Here is a 22,074-nt window from a genome sequence, read left to right as displayed (position 1 = left end):
TTTAGAGAACACTGCATGTCCACAATGAAAACCAAGGTGATATATGATATGATGTTTATAAAACCAAGACAACACATGTCCTCATATGTGATGAGACCACTGTAGATACAAATAATTAATATTCAATAAGTCACTTCATAGAGGTTAGTGCAGGTGTAACTGTGGTGGCCCATTATTTTGAATTAAAGTATTTATACCACAATGTAACAATATTACAATTCAAGAAGTAAAAGTTTGTAAGATTCAAGGAAATTAGCTCAAAAGTATCTTGATGTAACTTGAAGTATAAGTATGTGTTGAAAATATTACGAAGGTTAAAGTTTATAAGATTCAAGACAATTAGCCTAAAAGTATCTTGATGTAACTTAAGTATAAGTATGTGTTTGATATACTATATATTATATGGAAATTATTAATACCTGCGTTAAGAAGTTATTTCACTTTTATCTGTTGGTTTGTTAAAAAGTAAAAATTACACCGTTACAGGTGTAGGCCTGAGGAAGCTGGTTACCGAGGTTACAAGCAGACATGTAGCAGACATACCATTAACCGTTAGCATTAGCATTAGCAGACGGGTAGCTCCCGTTTTAAGTTTAGCAGCAAAGCAGGAACTTGAAGTACTTTCAGGTTAAGAAAGCAAACTGCTCTGGGTCGTGTTGAGGTCAGAGAACAACAGAACCAGAGCAAAACCATCAGGAAAGGTCCACAAACCAGTGCCCCACCGTTAGCATGACTAGCTTAACTAGCATGACTAGCACGACTAGCTTAAGAGCGGCATCGTCGGCAGGACTGAGGTAAGCACGTGGAATAAAACTCACCTTTTAATGTTTTTAAAACACGTGGTTCGTGTTAAAACAAGTGTTAGAAATAAGTGAATGCTACAGGCTATCAGGTAGCTAACACCTGTAGGTAGCTAGCAGGTGCAGGCTAGCTAACAGGTGCTGAGGAGTCAACACACCTGAGTGGAAAATTCTGAGTAAATGCACGTTTTGTATTTGATATTAGATCAGTTCAATAATAATTATCATATTGACATATTCTAATGAGAAAATACTCTGTAGTTCTCTACAAGCAGCATTATTAGATGTTATAATCACAGCAGGGGTCATAATGTCACCAATGTAAAGTTTACCAGGTTTGTTAATACATCTTTATTTATTCTTGAAATGAATGTGTGTGTGTTTATGGCTTTGACTTTACTTCACCAACACTAAATGAACTATTATTAAATCAACTTAACTGAAACAACACAAGAGTAATGTTGTGAATTCATCTGTGTATATACGTTTATTTGCCTTGTCACTGTAATGAACATAATATCTGCACATTACTCTTGACTCTTGAAAAGTCTTAAAAAGCACAATTCAGTTAAAAGGGTGTTAAAGTCAAATTATTATTCTATTGGATGTAAGTTAAGGCTTTGGAAGAGTTTTTATTATATGATTTTGTTGTTTTCATTCGCTAGTATTGCTGCTTGCATCTAGAAAAGTCATCACCTCATTATGAGCGACTGTCCAAAACACTTACATTATTGAGCTTAAATTTAATTAATCTTCAGTTCATTTATTGATGCTTGATTGAATAATTGTAACGTACATAGTAAATAATTCTCAGCCTTATCACAACAGTTGTTTTTTTGTGCATTCTCTGACCAGTATTTCCAGGTTTAAATTAAAGGTTTTAGATTAAATCCTTATGTTATTAAAAATGTCTTAAACTTCTTGCATTAAGTTTGATGAACACTGCAGAAACACTGTGTTTTTAAAATACTGCTTCACTTGCACTGACAAATGTTTTCTGAACAATGTCCAGATCTAGATTGTTATCCCACTTCTCTTTGTCACCTCACAAAACGATGGGATGAAAGTGAAACCAGGGCACACTGTAATAAATAAAGTATCACATAAAGAGGAAGCACTAATCAGACTTTTCACTTTCCTTTTAGAAAGGAAAGATGGAACAGCGCGGTGTCTGAGGATGGATGCCCTCCAAGTCCCAGGGAGCGTGCTGAGAGGTTTTTACAAGGTCCAGCCTAAGTATAGTCTTTGCCAACGCTTTAATCCAGCAAGTGGAGCTCAGTGTGACAGCCTGGCAGGGTAATTGGGCTGAAATTGCTAGTACACAAATCTACATATGTGAAAAGACACACATACTTGTGGACATACACTTTCATTCTGTTTCTATTGCCTTCATTTTACTTTAAGGAAATAAGTCAGCTTTTTCAGAAATGGAATATCTGTGATTTGAAAAAATATGAGACCTGTTTTGACACCTTTCTTTTGACTCCCATTTATGTTTGTATTTCTTCCTTGTGCTGTTCCCGTATATTAATATACAATTTAGATAAAAAAGGAAGTTATATTTCCAGAATATTCTGTAAAGAACAACACATTTTCTCCAGTAGATATGTGAAGTTTGTAGGACATGAAACAATTCCTGTAGATGTCAATTCATGTGTATGTCCCTTTTGAGCAATTGATCACAAACAACGTTCATGCAAAGAGTTTATTTATGAATCAGACTGCAGTATCATACAACAGTAGCACAATCATATGACTATGGATTATGCTCATATTTATAGATACAAAGATAAAGGCATGTGTTAAAGGAAAGAAAATGAATGAGTTCTCTTTTGAATTACTCTAAAAATAGCTTCTAAATACTTGGCATAGTTTTGTAAATTAAATTATGAAACGTAATGTTTTGCCCACTGGTTTTTACTGTTGGAGTACCAAATGTAAATATACTTTATGAAAAACTTTTTTTTCCTCCTCTCTCTTGCATTTCATGCAAGGAAGAAAAAAAGATGTCAGTGAGTACAAAAAGCACTTAAATCTCATATGAAAATATAAAATATTACAAGTGTGCATAATTACTTCATGTTGCACATAACCTGCCGTACAAAGAGTCTAATGACACTATGTTCAAGTGTACCTGACATGCCAATTATTAGGGGGGGGTGGGGGGGGCATATGTACGGAAATAGCTATTTAAATGTTGTTAGGGGCAGTTTACACACAAGACAGAGGCAAAGCCTTTCAGTCTTCAAAATGAATTGAAAATGAGATGTTAGTAATTACGGGCGTGTCAGCTTGTCCTCCCTGTGATGCCGACAATGGGCTTGTCTTGAAACACTGAATCTCATCCTGTACTTTTTATGATTATGCTTTTTTTGTCTTATTTGAAGTTCACAGCTTTGATTCAATGTTCCTACAGATAAACAGCATGAAGAGCAGAAACTATCCACAATGCTACTGTACCTCTCCAGCTAGAGGGATGGCAGAACAGCAAGTTGTTTGTAAAAACCTAAGGTATGAAACAGTGCTTCGTACATTAATATTTGGCATTGCCTGGAGTATAATGTAATGCACACGTAATAAGGCGACATGATCCAGATTTACAAGAAATGTTTGAAATACTAAGACAAAGTTCTGAGTTGATAAAATGCTACAACTGTAAAATGCTACATAACAATTAAGTGATACTTGATGAATGATTAAACAGTGATGGTTTCCTACAGATCTGTTGTTGATACATTACACCAATGCAACACTGCTGGCGTGGAAAAACCATGTAAGAGCAAAATTGTTTATATCAAGTTTTTAGCTATTAGATTTAGATTTTAAGGTACGATTTAAAATTTATCAAAAACTCCTGTATTTAAAAAAAACAATTGTCATACTTTTTGCAAATACATGGTTTTAAGCCAAGATGAGCAGAGCACATTGTATCCTTTAGTGCAATAAATGTTTAGTGACAGCAGAACAATTTACACAAAATGAACACGCTGTTGAATGAAAGAAACACATTAAGATAAAGAGGGAATTAGGTTCGGGAGAGAAAGACAGAAGGAAGAGAAAAGAAAAAACATCCCACTTTTATTTCTAAACATATTTCCAAGAACCAATAACAGAACAACACATGATCTGAACTGGAAGACATACAAAGGAAATAAACAAGACACAGTTCAACATCGGAAACAAGATGGAGATGGATATATGTATCAAACATCACATGGAGCGTCCAACATTGACTCTGTTAGCGTATGAAAAAGCACTATCAAATAGGAAATCATGGCACAATCAAAAAGCTTCCCTCACGTCAAACACTCGCATGGATGAACCCTACCGCTCACTGAAACCGAAATCGTGTGATCAAGGCACACCACAGGGTCATCCCTTCCTACACCACTCTGTTTTAAAGCACTAGAAAATTATGTGTACTCTTAATATGATACTTTACAGACACATGATACTTTCAACTTGATATAAGCGTGGAGAAATAAAAATTTCATGGTTGAATACAAAATATCTCTTAAAATATTTAAAATATACTTTATTTTGTACATTATGCAAACTCATTAACAATTTGATGATAAAAAAAATAAATATTCCCGTGAAATGTCGTCTTGCTTACAGATGTATGAACATAGATATACTATATATCATGAAGTAACACCCACCCCCTGTTAGTTGCCCATATACCCTGACACAATTCCATATCCCTGTAGTATAATTTGAATGACACGTTCACATTAAAACTCCTGACCATGGTTCCTACACATCGCTCCACTGCACCACTGAGCCAATAGTACAACAGTATTGCTCTATGGACCTTGATTTTTGTTCTTTTTCCCTATATCCATCTTTAATGCTTATCAATTTTGCTGACCACCATTTTATCTCTATCTGTGCCTTTTATTGCTTCCTGAAATTACCTGGAAATGGGAGTTATACATCAGATCAGGCCAGATTGACCAGGCAAATAACCAGAGACTTCACCTGATCCAACAAGGGAACACTCATCTGGTAAAAGAAGGCAACTCTCCCTCTCCAGTGTAGAACCAGTGTATCGTATAACAGGTCACTGATCTATCATGTCATGTGGTATAGACTCACTCTTCATTGAAGAGCTCTTTGTGTTATGGTTATGGTTGTAGTGTGTACAAAAGCAATGAAAAAAGGGTTCAATGTCGATGAAATTCTAAAAACCGAAGGCTGATTTATCTCATCTGAAAATCAAAACAGTTCTTGAGCCAGAGACAGTGATGTCCAGTTCTAAAACAGCTGTTTTCCTCACCACAACAATCAGATGAGCAGTTTATTTTGGTGTAAATGCAACAGAACAGGTTTGTGAGAGTAACCCTTCTATCTCTACATTAGGTTAAACATAAATGCTTACATTCATATCCTTTAACGACTCGCCTGTAAACAAACAGAATTGTTCAGAATGCGAAAAATGTCTCAACTGTATTCACTATGGACATTTTTAGAAGTTGTAGTATGTGCGACAGAATTGCATAATGTCTGCCAATGAGAAAAGCGTAGGGAGGATAGAATAGAAAGGACAAGCCGCTACAAGAAGACTAACTAGTAGAAACCCTATAAGAGGATGGGCTTGGGGATGGAGGATAAGTGGGGTAGAGGGAAGTCAGTTTGGGAAGGCTGGGGAAGGATTCTGGGGGTGGAAGTTGCCCCTAATGTTAAGGGGGCACCTCCCTTTGGCAGTGGAACAGCACTCAGAAGTCAACGCAGCGCCGAGGGTGAGGGTGTACACAATGCTCTTGTCGGACAAGAAGGCCATTTCAGTGTCAAAATGAGATGAAGGCATTCTAGTAGGCAGCCAGGTCACAGTGTTGGAGCTAATAACCTCAGATGGACATGATGGTCGTAGTCTCTCTACAATGTCTCCACTCGGCTGGGATCATGGGGTTCTAAGATATAAAGAAGAGAAATGTGAATTTAGAAAATGTGTATTTTTGTCTTTATCAAATTGTATATCAATTTTATCTATGTTGTATTATTTTTCTACTAAATTATCTAAAGCAGAAAAGCAGAATGTGGACAGTGAGACCATCTTGTGGATTTGTCTTTAACAGCAAGGTCCACTGACAGTTTCTTCAACTTCGATAACTTGAGATAAGTTAAATAGACAATATTGTTTTAACATTTGCTAACACGGGACTATGATTTCTCTTCAGTCGTCCAAACTCGACAACCACAAAGATCCTTATTTCCCTCTCATTGTTTTTATCTTACCTGAGAGAGATGACTCCTCCTCGTTTTGTAACACTGTCTCATCAGAGACCTGCTGTGAATTGGTGACCTCTTGGTCATTCTCCTTATTTCTCTGAGGCAAAGGGTGGCTTTCCTCAACTTGATCCTCCTTTCCCTCCTTTCCCTCCCCCTCTGCATCCCCTTCCCCAGAGTCAGTGCTCCTGATGCTCAGGCGCCTCATACGATACATAACGTCCACATCCCTCATCCGGGCCAGACGCTCAACTGCCACCCGTCCTGGGGAAATAGCCAGCTTGTTCTGCAGCACTTCCATTCGGTGAGCTGGTCCCCTGCTCCTCCTCTCCCCCTCCAAGCTAAGAGACAGCCTGCGGTCTAGATTAGGGGGAACTGAAAGGGGCAGTCTATCTGGTGGAAACTCAGGTAACCCTTGGTGGTCGCGACCCAAATGAGTCCGTAGAACCACTCTCTGCTCTGGGACAGCGAAAGGATTCTTCTCTTGCGCCTGCTTGTCGTCAGGCGTTGCACTGTCTTGTATCTCATTCTGTAATTTCACTTCAGATGACTGTTTGTCTGCACTGCCTTCAGGTATTTCTCCTATACTGGCTTCCTTCGCTTCTACTTCCTTAGCTTTTGCTTCACAAGCTCTCTGTTCCTCTGTGACTTTGGGGTCTGCAGGCACATCATTTGCTAATATTATGGATGCGCTCTCCTTTGTAGCGTCATTCATTAATAAGCTCTCAGCAGAATTAACTGCACCCATATTGTCCAAGTTGTCTGCTTGAGCATTGTCTGTTATTTCATTCCCTCCCCGTGTCAAAGTATTCTGTTCCCTTGTCTCACCACACAGATCAGACCCAGACTGTTTCAAACTTGAGTCATTTGGCTCCTCAGTGAGGGAATCGTCTGCTGGACTTTCTAAGGCAGCACATTGTGGTGGACTGCCATTTTGAGTGGCTGAGCTGTCCGAGCTGTTCTCCTCATGAAGTGGAGGCAATGGACCCTGTCGCATCTGATTCTCAAGCTCTCTTTTACAAATAGGGCAGTCTTCCTCTGATTCACCACTGAGATCTTGAAGAGTCTCAGGGTCATTAGGGTTTGAATTGCCTGAAGATGCTTTATTGACATCCGATGGGTCTTTAGAATGACGCAAAGTCTGGCATATGTCCTCGTAATCTGGAGGACTAGTGAGTGTAGAGGCATCCTGCATGGGCTGTCTATCTGCCCAGGGTACCTCAGCTGATGTGGTGTGCGTTGTTGGACTGAAGTCACAAAGTGGTGTCTCGATGGGCTCATCTGGCAGATCTAGTTTTACTGTCCTGCCATCATTGCTCCGTCTGCGCGAAAGGTGCGAAACAACCCTGTATTCTCGGAAGCCTGTCTCCCTGGGGGGGACGGGCAGTTCCTCCCGAAGCTGCTTGCTGAAAGTCACTGATTTTGTTGCAGGCCTGGAGAAGGCGCTCTTGACTTCCCTGTATTCTGGGTCAACAGACCAGCTTACTGCACTGCGCCTAAGGCTGCTGGGCTTGTTGAGAGGTTCTGATGTCAACCGGATTTTGATACGCTCAGGGATTTGTACAGAACCATTTGGGACTTTATTGCTGGCAGTGCCTAGCTCCAAGATGTCTTTGTAAGCCTCATTGAGGTCCTCTATGCACTTGTCAACGCTGGGCTGTTTGCTGTTCTGCTGCTGCTGTTGATCCTGGACTTCCTTTTTGATGGTCTCCAGCTCTTTGACAGCATCCCATGGCCGCTGGGTAGTCGGTTTCAATAGCAACTGTTGCAAGGCCTCTGGCCCAGTGTTTGCTGCTGGTTTGTTCTCCTCCACATTTCCTGAGGGTGGTACTGCTGGCTGCTGAGCTGTGCTCTTGTTCAGCTGGTTGGAGAAGGTGGATGTCAGGGAGAAGGCGCTGTTGCTTGACAGTTTCAGGCTCTTCACTCCCTTTATAGGAAAAGTGAAGGCAGTGCCCGCTACACCACTGCTGTCAGGAGGGTCCTCAGTGTCTGGAGGGACAGGTTCTTGTTGTGCTTCCTTGTTTTCAGGGGCAGGTTTTTGGACCTCTGGACTTGTTTGTGTCTCCTGGTCTCGATACTGGTTTGAAGGCCAGGATCCAGACAGTTTCAGCTCCTTGTAATGGTTTATTTTAGGGGGTCTACAGGGTACTTTTTTAAACATTTTGCTGCTTGCTCTACTGCTTGTTTTGCTGCTCGCTATGCTACCAGTAAGTGCTTGCAGCTCAGCTTCAGCTGAAGATGTGCTTTGGAGACTTTGGTTTGTTAAGTGGCCAGTTTTATTATCACTTGGACTGTCTGCTGGGTCTGGTGACTTCTCATTGTTGTTATTCTGATCACGGATCGTCCCACAGAGTTGTGGAGTAACAGGGACAGACACCAAACAAAAAATTGTCTCACTAAGTCTCTTTTTTAGATTCTTGTTTTTGTCTTTTTCTGGTGGATCAGGTACCTCCACCTTTTTGACCTCTGCCACAATTTCAGAGACACCCTGATCAACCGGCTTGCATGGGGGAGGTGGTGGTTTACCCAGAATAGATGAAGGAAAGAACTGAGTACGGTTTTGTTCAGGAGCTACACTGTCACTTTTTTTGTTTATTCCCCTGTTAGACCATCGATTACTGCTGTCATTTTCTATGAGAGCTGTTTTGCGGCCATCAGTATTGAGAGCTGGCCCCTGTTGGGTAATAAAGGCACTATCATGTGTAGATTGTCCTAAAATCTTGGGTGGAATCGCGGGTGGAATCGCGGGTGGAATCGCGGTTGGAATCGCGGGTGGAATCGCTGAAGGAATCGCGGAAGGAATCGCGAGTGGAATCTCTTTGCTGATGTTACGGATCTTGTCTGAGTCAGTGAGAGAATTTCCCCCAGGCCCTCCTGAGATTTGCTTCGCTCTTGGGTCTTCAGTGGGTAATTGACGGGCAGGACCTGGTTGTTCTTCATGTCCAGAATGCACCAGTTTTCGATAGGATGCCCCACGATCTCCATAATACTCCAGCCATGAACCACCTCCCTGTCTGGAAAACCATCTTCCAGGATCTGAACTATGCATCTGCAGAGCTTCCGCCCTCCATCTTAGGTTTGCCATTTCATTGCGGTTGATTGAAACTGCTCTTGGGAGTGGGGGTCTTTTATAAGATGGGGGTGGGATGTAGCCAGGGGGCTCCATTCCAGTGATGGCAGAGTGTTGTGCGAAATAGTCTTGTCTGAGCTCCCCACCCCTTGGAAAATAGAGAGACCTATCTTTTTGTTTGGCACCCTGCTCTATAGCAAGCATTTCTGCGCTACCCCTAGTCTGCTGGTGAATCTCATATGATGGAGGCTTTAAAGGCCTGCTGAACCTGGGCTTTGGTAAAAGTGCAACATGGCTGCTTGGCCCAGCATTCCTACCCCAACGCTCCCTGCCAAGAGCACCACTATAGATATACCTACTATAGGGCCCAGAGAAGACAGTGCTGTTTATCCTCTGTTGTCTATCAGGTAGGCTAGGTCTGGATGGAATTAGCTCTCTGCCATTAATTCTATTAGGTGACAAAACTCTTGGGAGAGATTGAGACTTTGCTTTAGTTCTAGGGTGAAAAAAACCCTCAGGTGTCCTCAAACGATAGTGGTCCTGAGCCCATCTGTCCCCATCACCATCTGACAGCTGCCTTCCCAGGCCCACAGCAGGCCTCCACTCCTCTGTACCAAGGCTCTGGCACTTCCTCTCCCCAGTCACCCTTAGCTGACAAGGGGCTGCATCTGGATCCCTTAGCCAGGAAATATCCTCCCATAGCTGCTGCGCTCGCCTCTCTGCCCTGTGCTCCTCCGCTGCGATCAGGGCCTGTGGCCTCCATGCTCCAGCAGAGGCCCTCAGCTCCCTGCCATCAGCATAGTCCAGGAGGATGCTGAAGTCCTGGCCTCGCCTCCGCCAGTAGGAAACATCCCTTTCGTCATGGCTCAGTGGCTCTGAATAAGTCAAACTGGGAACATCGTAGAACCTGCAAAGACAGAAAAGTTCAGTGTTACTAGGACCGCCACAGTGTTACAGACAGGTAGGTGACTTTGATTTGAGGTTAACATTGAATCTTTAAAAAAGCCATTTGACATTTAATGATTACTAAATATTAGAAGTAAGATGTCCATGCATGTGTTTGGCTTTGTCCGTGCCAGTGCAACTCAATCGAGGAGAGCCGGCACATACACTAGACAAAACTGCTTGAGTCAGCGGCTCCCTAGTCCCTAGAAGACGCCATGAAATGGTGATGCTACTGCAATATGATCTGTATATTAAATTGTGCTGACCTTTTCTAAGAAGCTTGTCATTTTGGAGAGTGACTGTGGCCCATTACCTGATCTGACAAAAAAGTACTCTTTCCCCCGTCTGTTCAATTGATCACATAACTCAATTAGTAATATCAAACTGTACCTTTTTAGGAAATACAGCATACAACTTTGATGGCAGGCCAATCAATAAAAAGAAACATAGGGGAAAAGACGAAGAAGAAGTGGGTCTTTTTTATTGTCCCTATATATCACAAGCATTATGCATTATTAAACTAACATAGAATGGCGACTGTGACAAGTGACGGTTCAATACTGTGGTTCCACTGCTGCCTGGATACAATTTTAGTCACAGATCCATATTTACCTAAGTGCAGGATATAGCTGCAATGCTGAAACAATTATCTCAGAAGCAGCATAATATATCATAATAGATTAAGTCTAAAAATCTGAGCTTCACTTCTTTGTGTTAAATTGGGTAATTTCTTAAAATACACTGTAATTTATAATTTCCTCAAGCAGTTGTGGTAATTTTCTTGCTGTCGTGGAGCAGCACTGAAATCCTTGAATATCCCCAGGTCATCAGTCACATCCGTGCATGTTTGTCAGTAATAAGGAACGAGAGAGTTTAGATTTGATTTGAAATTCTTGTTGAAATTCAAATATAACTTCAAATGAAATAAATCAATAATTGATTAATCCCTCAGGGTAGTTTATTAAATAGCTACATACAACCATGATTTGCAGTTAGCAGTTCCCTTTAAAAAAAACGAATAGAAATATAACCATAAATCTATATAATATATACATATTACAGTGTATGTTTGAAAAATATCAAGTCTAATGAATAAAAACGAGGAGTCAAAAACTGGATGAATAACAATTTGCCTTTTAGGAGCTCCATCTCATATCTGCACTGCACTAAATCACAGGGCTCACTGTACTCATACGTTCAAGCAGCAAAGTCAATGGATCATCCTCAGCAGCATATGCTACTGTATGGCTGAGGGGAGCCACGCTGTGCACACTTGCCCAGCAACATGCTTACATCACAAAGCACGTGCTGGGCGTGATTCAGTGTGCCAGTGTTTACAGTGGAGTGATTACGCGCCTGTCTTGAGGCATGTTCAGTCCTCCTCAGTTTGCTCGCTGTCTAGTGCTGCTATTTACATCTGCCTGCCTTCGTCGAGGCTGCGGAGAAGATACCAGCGCGTGTTCGGGCTCCACAGAGACACAAGTCACCTCTCTGTGCAGCCATGTAAACAACTCAGAGCGCAAAGGCACCTTTCACAATTCCTTATATCTATATGTCAGTGGCGCTGCTGCAGCCACACTGTTCTGCAGCTGTGGAAGGAGGGGAAAGGGAAGAGGAGGAAAAAAAAAAAAACCTGCGCAGTGCAGACTCAGTTTTGCATGCAATACCGAAGGGCCCCAGTAAGAGGGGGGAGAGGGAAAAAGGGGAAAAGGGTGTGGGGGATTGCAAAAGGGAGGGAGAAAAAAAAACACTCACCCACTATCCGTGGCGAGAGAATCACCCAAGGGCTGAGCGTCACCTAGGATACCGATGCCGGCTTCTTTTCTCCTTTGGAACCTTTCCCCGCTCTCGTTGTCTGTGGCGGGGTAGCACTTCACCAGTGCCTGCCTACTGGCGTAGATGCCTGTGATAGATGCCCCCCGGTCCGCCTCATACCCGTTCAGCGTCCCCCGGCCAGCCCTGTTGTCCACAAGTTCACGCTGGCAATCAGCAGGACGCTTGTCATAAGGCGTGGCAGAAGGAGGGCCGCTCTTGGGCAATTTATATCCGTGCGAAATGAGAAGGTCCTCCACACTGTACATGGTGGTGTCTCACTTCTGGGTAGGAGGGCAAAGGTGGGTGTGTTGCCTTATGCGCAGTGCTGCTGGTGGAAGCTGGAGCACGTTTGCTCAGCAGAGGCCATCACTGAGGAGAGGACAGGATAGTGTGAACAGATTATTTCTGGGTGCACCTAAAACGAGGATGTGTCATTTTTCTATTCTTTTTTCACCATGCGCTATGTGTGTGCTAACAATCAGCGAGTGCCTTCCCAAGTTAAATACACATGTGCTAAACATAACTCAGCCTTTTGTGCACACATTATTGTCTCCAAAGGCAACTTTGAAATGTATAAATAAAGACCTAAAGGTGCACACAGACAAATTTAACATCCCCTTTTTTAATTCTTGCTCTGCACGGTCCACTTTAATTTTCAGAACAGTTTCTAAGTCTCTCCCAAAAAAAATAACAGAACATGTAACCACACCCTTCGTTCTAAAACATATCTTTAACATAAGAATTTAAATCCCTGCCAAAATACTGATTTCTCTACACATTGTTTGGGATCAATACAGTGACGAATGTCTCCTCCAGGTTCTATAGGAACATTTGTCATCAGTCAATAGAATCACCTTTGTTCTTCTCCAGAACCTCAGAGCAGCATCTGGACAGCGCCCCTATTCTACGCATGCGGATATTAAATGCTGTACTTTCAATACACAAAAATAACTGCGCATGCTAAAAGACACCGCAAGGAGATTCTCCTACATTAAGTAAAGAAATAAGAGATTAAATACCTCAGCAAACTATCAATCTGTGTCCGACTCTGCAGAAATCCCACATACAGGGAATTGAATATTCAATATTAATCACTAAATATAATGTATACTGCCCTTTGTCTCTGTGCTGTGTCAGCATGTGTGGGGAAAGTTGGTAAGTTGCCAATATTTTTTGTGTCTTAACGGCATCAAGGAAAATATGGTACATTTATTACATGTAATTAAAGTGACTGAGCCCCTGATTCATATTAACCAGTTCAAAGTCTAACAAAAACCTGTGTAAGTTAATATAACAAATTAAAAGTATTCATTTGACATGAATCTCATTTCTTTTCATCTTTAGTTGAGAATTTCATGTTTAACTATAACATGATCTAAAATGTAGAAATCATACATTTCATCTTAATGAAAATCCTGTTTTTAAACCTCTGTAGAAGCACAGAACGATGGGTGCATCATATTATATGTACTGTATTACCTCATTTACTTTATGACAAAAACTTTTTCAACTGAAGAACAGAATCAAGGGAATGTTGAAAATAGTCACGCTCAATTCTCTGATCATTCAATCAACTGTTCATTCAGGTGTAAACATAAGGCAACAAATATATCCTGTAAAAAATAATAAATTACTGCTTGATAACAGACGAAAAACGTAAATATGAAGTGCATTCTGCAGAGTTCCACTACTTTTTGTGTTTACGTGTGTGTGCATGTGTGTGAATGCACAACTGCCTTTCTCCTATATTAATTAGTGGCTGTAACAGTCTGTCCTGCCTGGTTGTAAAACAGTAACACAGAGATCAAAGGCTTTGCACACATTAGCATTTCGGCTCATCGTATTTCGACTCTAATCGTGGCTCTCTATTCACTTTCCGTTATGAAGGTGTCACCTCAAGACACATTTAGATTATTATTTATTTATTTATTATTATTCAAACTACTCCACCTCTGTTTCTAAATGGACGTTATGTGTCAGGTGATCATCCAAACATATGCAAACCCATCATGTAAGACAACAGAGTGAGCACATGTACCAGTCCACATTAACTACGTGTAGACTTCTCCAGAAGTTTCCAGGAAGTTTCCAACAGTGGCTGTTGTCGCAGTGTGTGTATGTACAAAATACACAGGTTTTCATATTGAACAACAATGTGAGTAACACATCAGTACAATTAAATAAACTTAAATAATGTTCAGGAATTACGTTCCAAAGATTTTAAATTTAAATAAAAGTGATCATGTAAAAATGGCTTTGAATTATACATAACTTCAACAGAATGTCTTTAATCATTCTGAAATCTGTAAATACAAATAAAGTTTTACAATAACCTTGATAGTAATTTGCTATCAGTTATCGATTTATGGATTAATCATTTAGTAAATGAAAAGTAAATAAAATGTCCCAGCATTACATCTGCTTGTTTTGTTCAAGCAATAATCACATTATCATATATGAAGAAACCAATAGAAAAAAAACAGTGGATATGAAAAGATGGAACCAGGACATATTTGTCTTAAACAATATTATCAAATTAGTTGATTATTAATTTACTTTCAGTTGATGAATCAAGTAATTGAACAAACCACTGCAGCTTTAAAACAGACAGAAAATAGTTTTAAAAAACTTACCTAAACAACAATGTTTAGTTAAATTAATCACTTAATTTGCTTATTTTTTAATAAATTTAAAATATTCATTATATAAAATATAATTCCATTTAAATGTTTTTTTAAAAATCCCCTTCCCTCCTCTTGACCTTAATGTGACCTTAACATTTCTCCCTTCACAACTTTGTGCCCTTTGCATTGTGGGGTCGTCTCTGTCCTGGGAGCTCATTTCGAACCGTGTGATTGGCTGTAACACCTCGGATCAGTCTATAGCCTGGAGACAATTAATACTATCCAGACGTATCAAGGCTCAAGCTGAACATCTCCACCTCAAGACCACGCATACTTTCAAGGACACCACATGTGAAAATGGATCAGCCAACACATGACTGTCATAGTAACTTTACTGACTAGACAAGCTGTAGCCGAGCCGAAAATAACATGAAACAAAGCGGAGAGCGTCTGATGTGAGTCCTCCAACTATCCCTGTGCTCCTCGGTGGGGCTGAATGTATATCGAGGTAAATGCAGCAAACTAATGGGGCTTCCTGAAGGAGCCAGATCCAGAAGTAAAGCAATGACCGGTGGCGACGGACTCGTGGAGAAAAAGTCACTTCCTTTGACAGAGTGTGAACGAGAACCAGAGTGACCCCGACACTCAGTGGCCCTTTTTGACAAGGTCACAGCTTCAAGTGATTGCAGTGGAAATATGGCACATGAGCCCTTTTTTGCATAGCAACAACAAAACTACCATACGTTATTGCAACACACGTATATTTTACATGCACTTTATTGATATGCAATGGGATGTGACAGTGTGAGCGGGTGGAAAAGTTGCAGTTGGTGTTATTCATTAGCAATCACTGCGTTTATTTTGACATATCAGATATTGTACTAGGAGCTGTGACTGTTCCCCGTGCAGCCCTAAAAAAACACAACTTTATTTTGAAGGTTGGGTCTAAATTCACTTTTAAAAATTGAGTTTTGCTGACCACCACCCACCCAGGAGCTGAGAGAGGGGGGGGGGGGGGACCCCCAATGTGCAGCCAGGCCTCTATAGCAGACCTCATGCACAGGTAGTGGCCACTGTAACACATCAGCACTGGCAGGCAGCACCACCCTAACTGCTGAGGGAGTGCACCTACATCTTACCTAGTGATAGGGAAAACAAGAGCACCAGAGATCAGGCTCATCATGACAAGAACTGCGCATGAGAAACTCATCTCCAGCACGAGTTCAGCACGTTTGTGATCAGGAACACTTTGGTTTAACTCAGATTTCTGTTCAATCCCCAATCACCCCCTGAATGATAACTCTCTGTATGAATGAATAATGATGTGGAATAGATCCCCGTGTATCACAACACACATCCATCAATAATGAATCACAGTTGAAGGGATATCTGTGCATGCATGGATACAGAGTGACCTACTATAGCCTGCTGCAGTGTTATATGGCTCAGCCTACATGGAATTCACTGCTATATGAAAATTATTTTTTCTAAATCAGCTCCCAGTACCTGCTTCGCCCTGTGCCGCAAGTACCAGGAGGGGGATACACCAAAAAAAAAAAAAAAAAGCCCTTCTCCACCTGCACGCACCCTAAGTTGAAGACGTAGTCAGCGGTTTGTGTTTTGACGAAAAAAAAACGCCGCTTCACCAAATCAGGATCTCTCTGCAAAAATTTTCTCCCCGAGAAATGCGCGCAGCCCGGCGGCAGGCGCACCGTCCCCGCCTCGCTCCCAGCGGCGGCCGCTCGGCGCTGCTCCGTCGAAGGGCGAACATTTTGAGGTGTGTGCAAGTTGACGCGCGGTGAACGAGCAGGGGTTTGGGTTTTTTTTGCAGATGCGTCTCCTGCTGACTGAGTGTTTACCCCAAAGATCCGCTGCTCCTGCGCTACCGTGCAGGCTACGTGTGCCGTACCCCAAGAAAAAAAAAAATTAAATATATATACCACAGACCCAGCAACCCCTCCCTGGGAATAAAAACCCCCGGCTACAGGCAGCATGCAGCCAGAAGGACGCCCCAGCAATGCAAAGCAAATAAGGGCGAGGCGACACGGAGACGCATACCTGGGAAGATGCTTGGCGCGGCCGTCGCAGTTCCCCTGCGCCCAGCTTCAGCTGCTGAGACTGAGCACTGCTGCACAGAGCCGAGCCTGCCCATTGGTAGGCAGAGACGCGCTGGTTGCTGGCTGCCTGGACTGGGCTCTCCTCACTACAGCTGAGGTGGGGTGGGCTCCTCGCATGCAGCCAAGCTACAGAGAGGGATGTCAAAATGGTTTCTTCCAAACTGTTTCTCCTAACTTTGCTTTTTTTTCATAGCAACAGTCATCTCCCCCCCCCCACCCCACACCCCAGCCCTCCTCCCCTCCTCCCCATTTCAATGTGGCATATTGACTTGAATGATAAATACAGTGGTGTGGAGCGGTGAGGTCTTTGTATCTCTGTCACCGGTTTGGTAGATAAGAACCTGACGGGAGCACAGAGCGTTTTGTGTTTGCACAGGAAAGGTCAGCGGCTGTTTGTGCTCCTGCTTTCATTACGCCCTCAAAATATTAAAAAGCTTTCGTGTCCCCCGTTACGAATTTCGTCTCTTTCCCATCCTCCTAAAGTTTTTTTGATGTGCATTGTGTGTACGGTTGTGAGCAGAGAACCGCACCCTTGGTGATGTTGATGAGTCGTCACCGTGTGTGTCCCCCACTCCCGTCCAATGCCAAGACAGCTTGGCTAATTAAATGTGCTGGGCTCAGGCCTTCCCGTGCCAACTGTGACATGCTGCACTCTGAGGGATGCCTCGTTCAGAGGAGCGACTGGTAGCATGCACTTCACAGAGATCCACTCATTGAGGAGGAAGCGTTGTGTCGGCTGAACTGTTGGGCGGGCGGAGGGGGGGGGGCCCTCTGCCAGACTCGGACACCATACAATCCTCTCACTGTTTTCACTAACCCAGAAAAGGAGGATTCATTGACCTGCAGCCACGTCTGAAAGCTGCCCAGTACAACCAGTGCCATGTGGCCTGTGGGTCAAACAAGCGTAAGATGGTGCCCTTCATGGATTTATGAATAGTTTGTTATTGGAATATTATAAAAACAGATAAGAAGTGATGATTGGGGAAATGACCCTGGACAGGTCCCTAATCTAACGGGCCCAGGCAGCCTGCACACAGAGGCTTTACTCCTCCTGCAGCGGCCCAGGGTTCGATTCCGACCTCGCCCTTTGCTGGTTGTCTTCCTCCATTCTCTCTCCCTCTTTCACGCTTGTACTTTCCGATCAATAAATGTAAAAAGATACCCCCAAAATATCTCTAAAAAAGAAAGGCCCTGACCGAATTGTGATTCAAACCAACAACCTTCTTGCTGTGAGGCGCACAGTGCTCACCATTGCTCTATCATACCTCCTAATCAGAGGCCTTATTCTAGGACACCTTGTCACACTGATGATAAATGATGCACCTGGTTGACACATGGCCTGGAGCTATAACCCGACTGCAGCCAACCGCACCTGATTTGTCCAAGTCCGCGTCTTCAGTGCGAAGCTGGATGAGCAACACATCTGCTGACCACGCAGAAGACACTGCACATCATTAACATCAAACTCAGCATTGCACATTATGTTCAGCCGACTGTACGTTGTCTTCTCCGCAGTTTAAACATGATTCCCGGCACGAGAAAAGAAACATTTATTTAAAAGCCTGATGCTCTTTTTATTGTTATTCTGTTCAAACCAAATAATTGCTAAAAACAGAATTAGCCTAAAAGGACGCCCCTGTGATCATGTGATTAAGATATAGAACATTTGGTTTGGCAGGACTGCAAAATTATACATAAACACAACAGGCGAGGTAGTTGAGCAGGACGCTGATTTTCACTACAACTTTGAAATGCCCACACATTTTATCTTTCTTTTTATATCAACTACAAACTGCAGCCAATAATGACCTCACTCTGACTCCTGTCACGTTATAAGTAATAATTGTGTGATAAATAAGGTTCGTTTACAAGCTTTTTCAGGCTATTTTTAGCAAAGCAAATTGATGATGATGAGCATGAGATGTGAGTGGAAGCTCCGAAAAGCAGTAAGTGGATCTTGAGCTGAGGTTTTTCCAAGAATTATCAAGAAGTAAAGCTCAATCTACATGTTTAGAGTCAGGGAACTCTTCCATAGCAAGGGATGGTGTGCACAGTCTCACTTATATATGTTAAATACAACATGTTCTAAACGTGATGTTAAGTGAATAAATGTGCCCATAACACAAAAAGTGGTGAGAAGCCTTCATGCGACAGCTGTTTCCATGGATTTGTGGTTATTCTCGTAGACCCTAAGACTCCGTTGACAGTTCAAGTGTCAAGTAGAAGATCACAGCTTCACACCCTGAAAAAAACAATTTCTTTCCTGAGCAGAACCACGGAGCTTTGACAGTTATTAGTTCTGTTTCAGCGTCTTTTATTAGATTCCTACCGTCTGTTGTCCCTTAAAATTATACTGTGCAATGCTCACTTTCTTTTTATAGGGAAATACATTTATATAATGATGCATATGGTAGAAAGGTGTTTGGTTTTATTGTATATATATATATATATATATATATACTGGTGTTGGATGTCTGGTCATTTTAGATGCTGTCAGTCAAGAAGAGGTGCTGAACACAAACCTCTGTATCAGCTCTTCTCCTGCTGCCTGTCATCCTGTCAAGACACCACCACAACCATCTCTATGGTAACATGGGAACTATTTGGTGAAAGCTCATAAGTCCCAGCACTTGAGCACATGCTGACTTTAGAGCTGCACAAAGGGAAGTGACTCAGTCAATGCAGATATCTTTTACTTGAGACCTTTTAAACTTTAACAGTGTAAAGGTTGTGATTGGATGAACACAGAGCTGCTGGAGCTCAGCAGGAAGTGTGCACGTGACTTGAGAGGCACGTGCAAGAAGACACTCAACTTTACAGCCAAGTTACGATTATGATCGTCTCACTTGAGTGAGTTCTGGTGGAACTGCTCCGTTGTCTGTTTCGTCCATATAGACGAGGGAAAAGTGCAGCGTACGTACAGACAGCCATGTTTGTTTTGTATATGTATCTAACGTTGAGCATGAATGAGCTTTTTAACTGTTCCGTCTAGTTTTCTTAGCAGTATAAAGGTTGAAAGATTGAAAACTGCAGAGCTAAATTAAGTTTAAAATGAGATCTGTAGGTCTTTAAAACTCGGTCTTGCTCTGGAGTAGAACTATAACTTGCTCACCTCCAGTCAGGACTTGATCTCCATCACCTCCGATGGGACGCGGTCTTGAGATTTACTTAGAAATCACCTGTGGTTTATATCGGCCCGCTGTGGCAGCCTGATGTGGGATCATGCCATTTGGCAGACGGGAAATTACTTGGCCATTTCTGTAGCCCTTCTCATGTCCTGCTGCGTGTTACAGTGGGTGGTCTAACACCTTTATCAGCTCTGCTCTACTTCCCATGGCAGGCTGACTTTTTCTTTCAAATTAGAGGCGTCTGCTTCTAATTCACTGCTTTTAAAGTGATCGACTAAGGAGCTTGTGACAGAAAAAGCCACAGGACGACATCAGAGGAGACTTCTTCTAGCAACAAATGTAAACTTTGATTAAACACTTTCCTGCTTCCACCTATTAATAAAAATAAGGTTTTGAGATTTTGTCCACCAGGGACTTCACGATGAACAATCCATACATCGACTGAATGCTGTGCATCGATTGTGCTTCTTCTCGGAGCAGCTGTTACCCAGAGGTGACGATCTCACTGTAGATTGAACTCATTACACGTACAAGAGGTGTCGCTGCATGTTTCTCACATCAGCAGTACAGCAGGAGGAAAGATCTGACGCTACGTTGTTTGAGGCTGGATGAAGGTTTCCATATCGGGCTGTTCTGCTCATATTCTTAACAAAATGCTAAACAGTATTAGTATTCCACAACCACAGCACCCAGGAGTCTTTGAGATGCACTGAACATAGATAAATATTGTGTGTCTGCGTTTGTTGGTTTGTCGGTTATTTACCAGCATTGCACAAAAAGTACTGGACGGATTAACACGAATTCAGGGAAGACTCCATTGAATTTTGGTGCAGATCTGAATTAGGGGGGTGGATCCAGGAATTGTTTTTTCACTTTCTTTAACATTGTGAGAAGGACGTTTTTCAACATTTTGGTAGATTTCTCAGTGAATAAATGATAAACTAGACATGTTTAGGGGACTGATATTCATGAGTGTGTGTAATTTGGCATTTTATCCTTTTCTTTACATACAAATGTTGATTAATGCAACTGTAACTAACAATGTTTTGCACCAACAACCGTAAAGCACATTATCGTAATGACTTCTCGATTTGTTTTAGACCTGAGCTACTAAAGGTCATTGTTGACTAGTGATGTTACGTTGACTGTAACATCACTAGTCAACAATGACCCACTATTGATCCGATGTTTCTCTAAACTGCCAGTGCCATCAGTTTTGCTTTTTGCTGTGTATGGTGAACGCTCTTCTTTCTATCTTTGTCCTATTTTTAAAATCATCCTCTTCTCCTCCTCGTTCCACCTGCCTCCCAGACTGAAACTAAACTGACATGACTTCCCTCCATCGAGAGAAGCATTGATTTCGACTCAGCGGGGATCGTGCAAAAACAGCCTCTCATTAAAATCATAATTAGAACTTGGAAATGGCACATGGGGTTCAACTCTGTGGCAAACTGAAAAATCGCTGGAAACTCCCAAACCAAAAAACGTGAGGCGAGAGCTAAAAGCAACGTCACGTCTGCTGAAGCTGAACGTTTCCAGCTTTAGATTGAGGTTCATATTAAAGTCAGTGTATTTCTAGTTAACTCTAGAAATACGCTTTTATTCTTCATCCTTTTTTAGGGACCGAAATAAGATTTATTTTGACAACACCACTCGTAGATCTTTGTGATATTTGGGCCGGTTTTATTGTGACGGGTAAAAAACAAAACGAAAATGTCAGTATCCGTTGCGCCTGGTGTTTCAGTGTCAAGGGCATTCGTCCTTCTCCAGCTGCACCGCCGTGCATCACCAGCGTCATCTGCTCTCACACGAATATCAAACTCAAATGTCTCTCTCTGACAATCCTCATAAACTCCCCCATCAGTCGTGAAAGTCCAGTTCAAACACACATTAACACACATGCATACACATACACACACACACACACACACACACATCAACACACACTCTGCCCTCTCCCTGTCCCCAGCCCTGGTTGCCTAGGAGACAGCTGAGCCGGGGACCCCATCTCATTACACACCAATAGGGCCGTGTGACTGGCTGGAGGAGGGAGCGCGGGATCTTTATCGCCATCTAGCAGCCAAAACAGGGAAAGACGTTTGGTTTTTCGAAAAGCCAACATTCTGCCTAGTAACCCAATATGCTGACTTCTGCTGGTGCCGAGATCCGGCCATGAATTTCTAACGAGACGCATGGGCGCTGTGAGGCTTTACATCAGACCTGGTGTAGATAAAAAAAGTTTTATATGGGCTATAAGTCAAACTGTGAGCTTACATGTATAGTTAGTGATTGATGATCGTGAATGTGAGGGGAAATGTGTGTTTTCAAATGCAGCGAAGCCAATTA

At 42.2% G+C, this 22,074-nt stretch overlaps 1 protein-coding gene across 1 annotated transcript; it reads right to left on the bottom strand.

Annotated features, from left to right (window-relative positions):
- Positions 1-2,491: 2,491 nt before the first annotated feature.
- Positions 2,492-16,678, bottom strand: LOC118118400 (junctional protein associated with coronary artery disease homolog). Its single transcript, XM_035171597.2, has 4 exons — positions 16,542-16,678; positions 11,800-12,228; positions 6,039-10,006; positions 2,492-5,713 (listed from the first exon to the last, which is right to left on the bottom strand). The coding sequence occupies exons 2-4, from the start codon at positions 12,123-12,125 to the stop codon at positions 5,679-5,681; spliced, it is 4,329 nt and encodes a 1,442-aa protein (XP_035027488.2). The 5' UTR covers positions 12,126-12,228; positions 16,542-16,678; the 3' UTR covers positions 2,492-5,678.
- Positions 16,679-22,074: the final 5,396 nt, after the last annotated feature.

The sequence above is a fragment of the Hippoglossus stenolepis genome, chromosome 11 (genome assembly GCF_022539355.2).
Source record: "Hippoglossus stenolepis isolate QCI-W04-F060 chromosome 11, HSTE1.2, whole genome shotgun sequence".
Classification (NCBI taxonomy): Eukaryota; Metazoa; Chordata; class Actinopteri; order Pleuronectiformes; family Pleuronectidae; genus Hippoglossus; species Hippoglossus stenolepis.
This window is presented reverse-complemented; position numbering and strand designations above follow the sequence as displayed.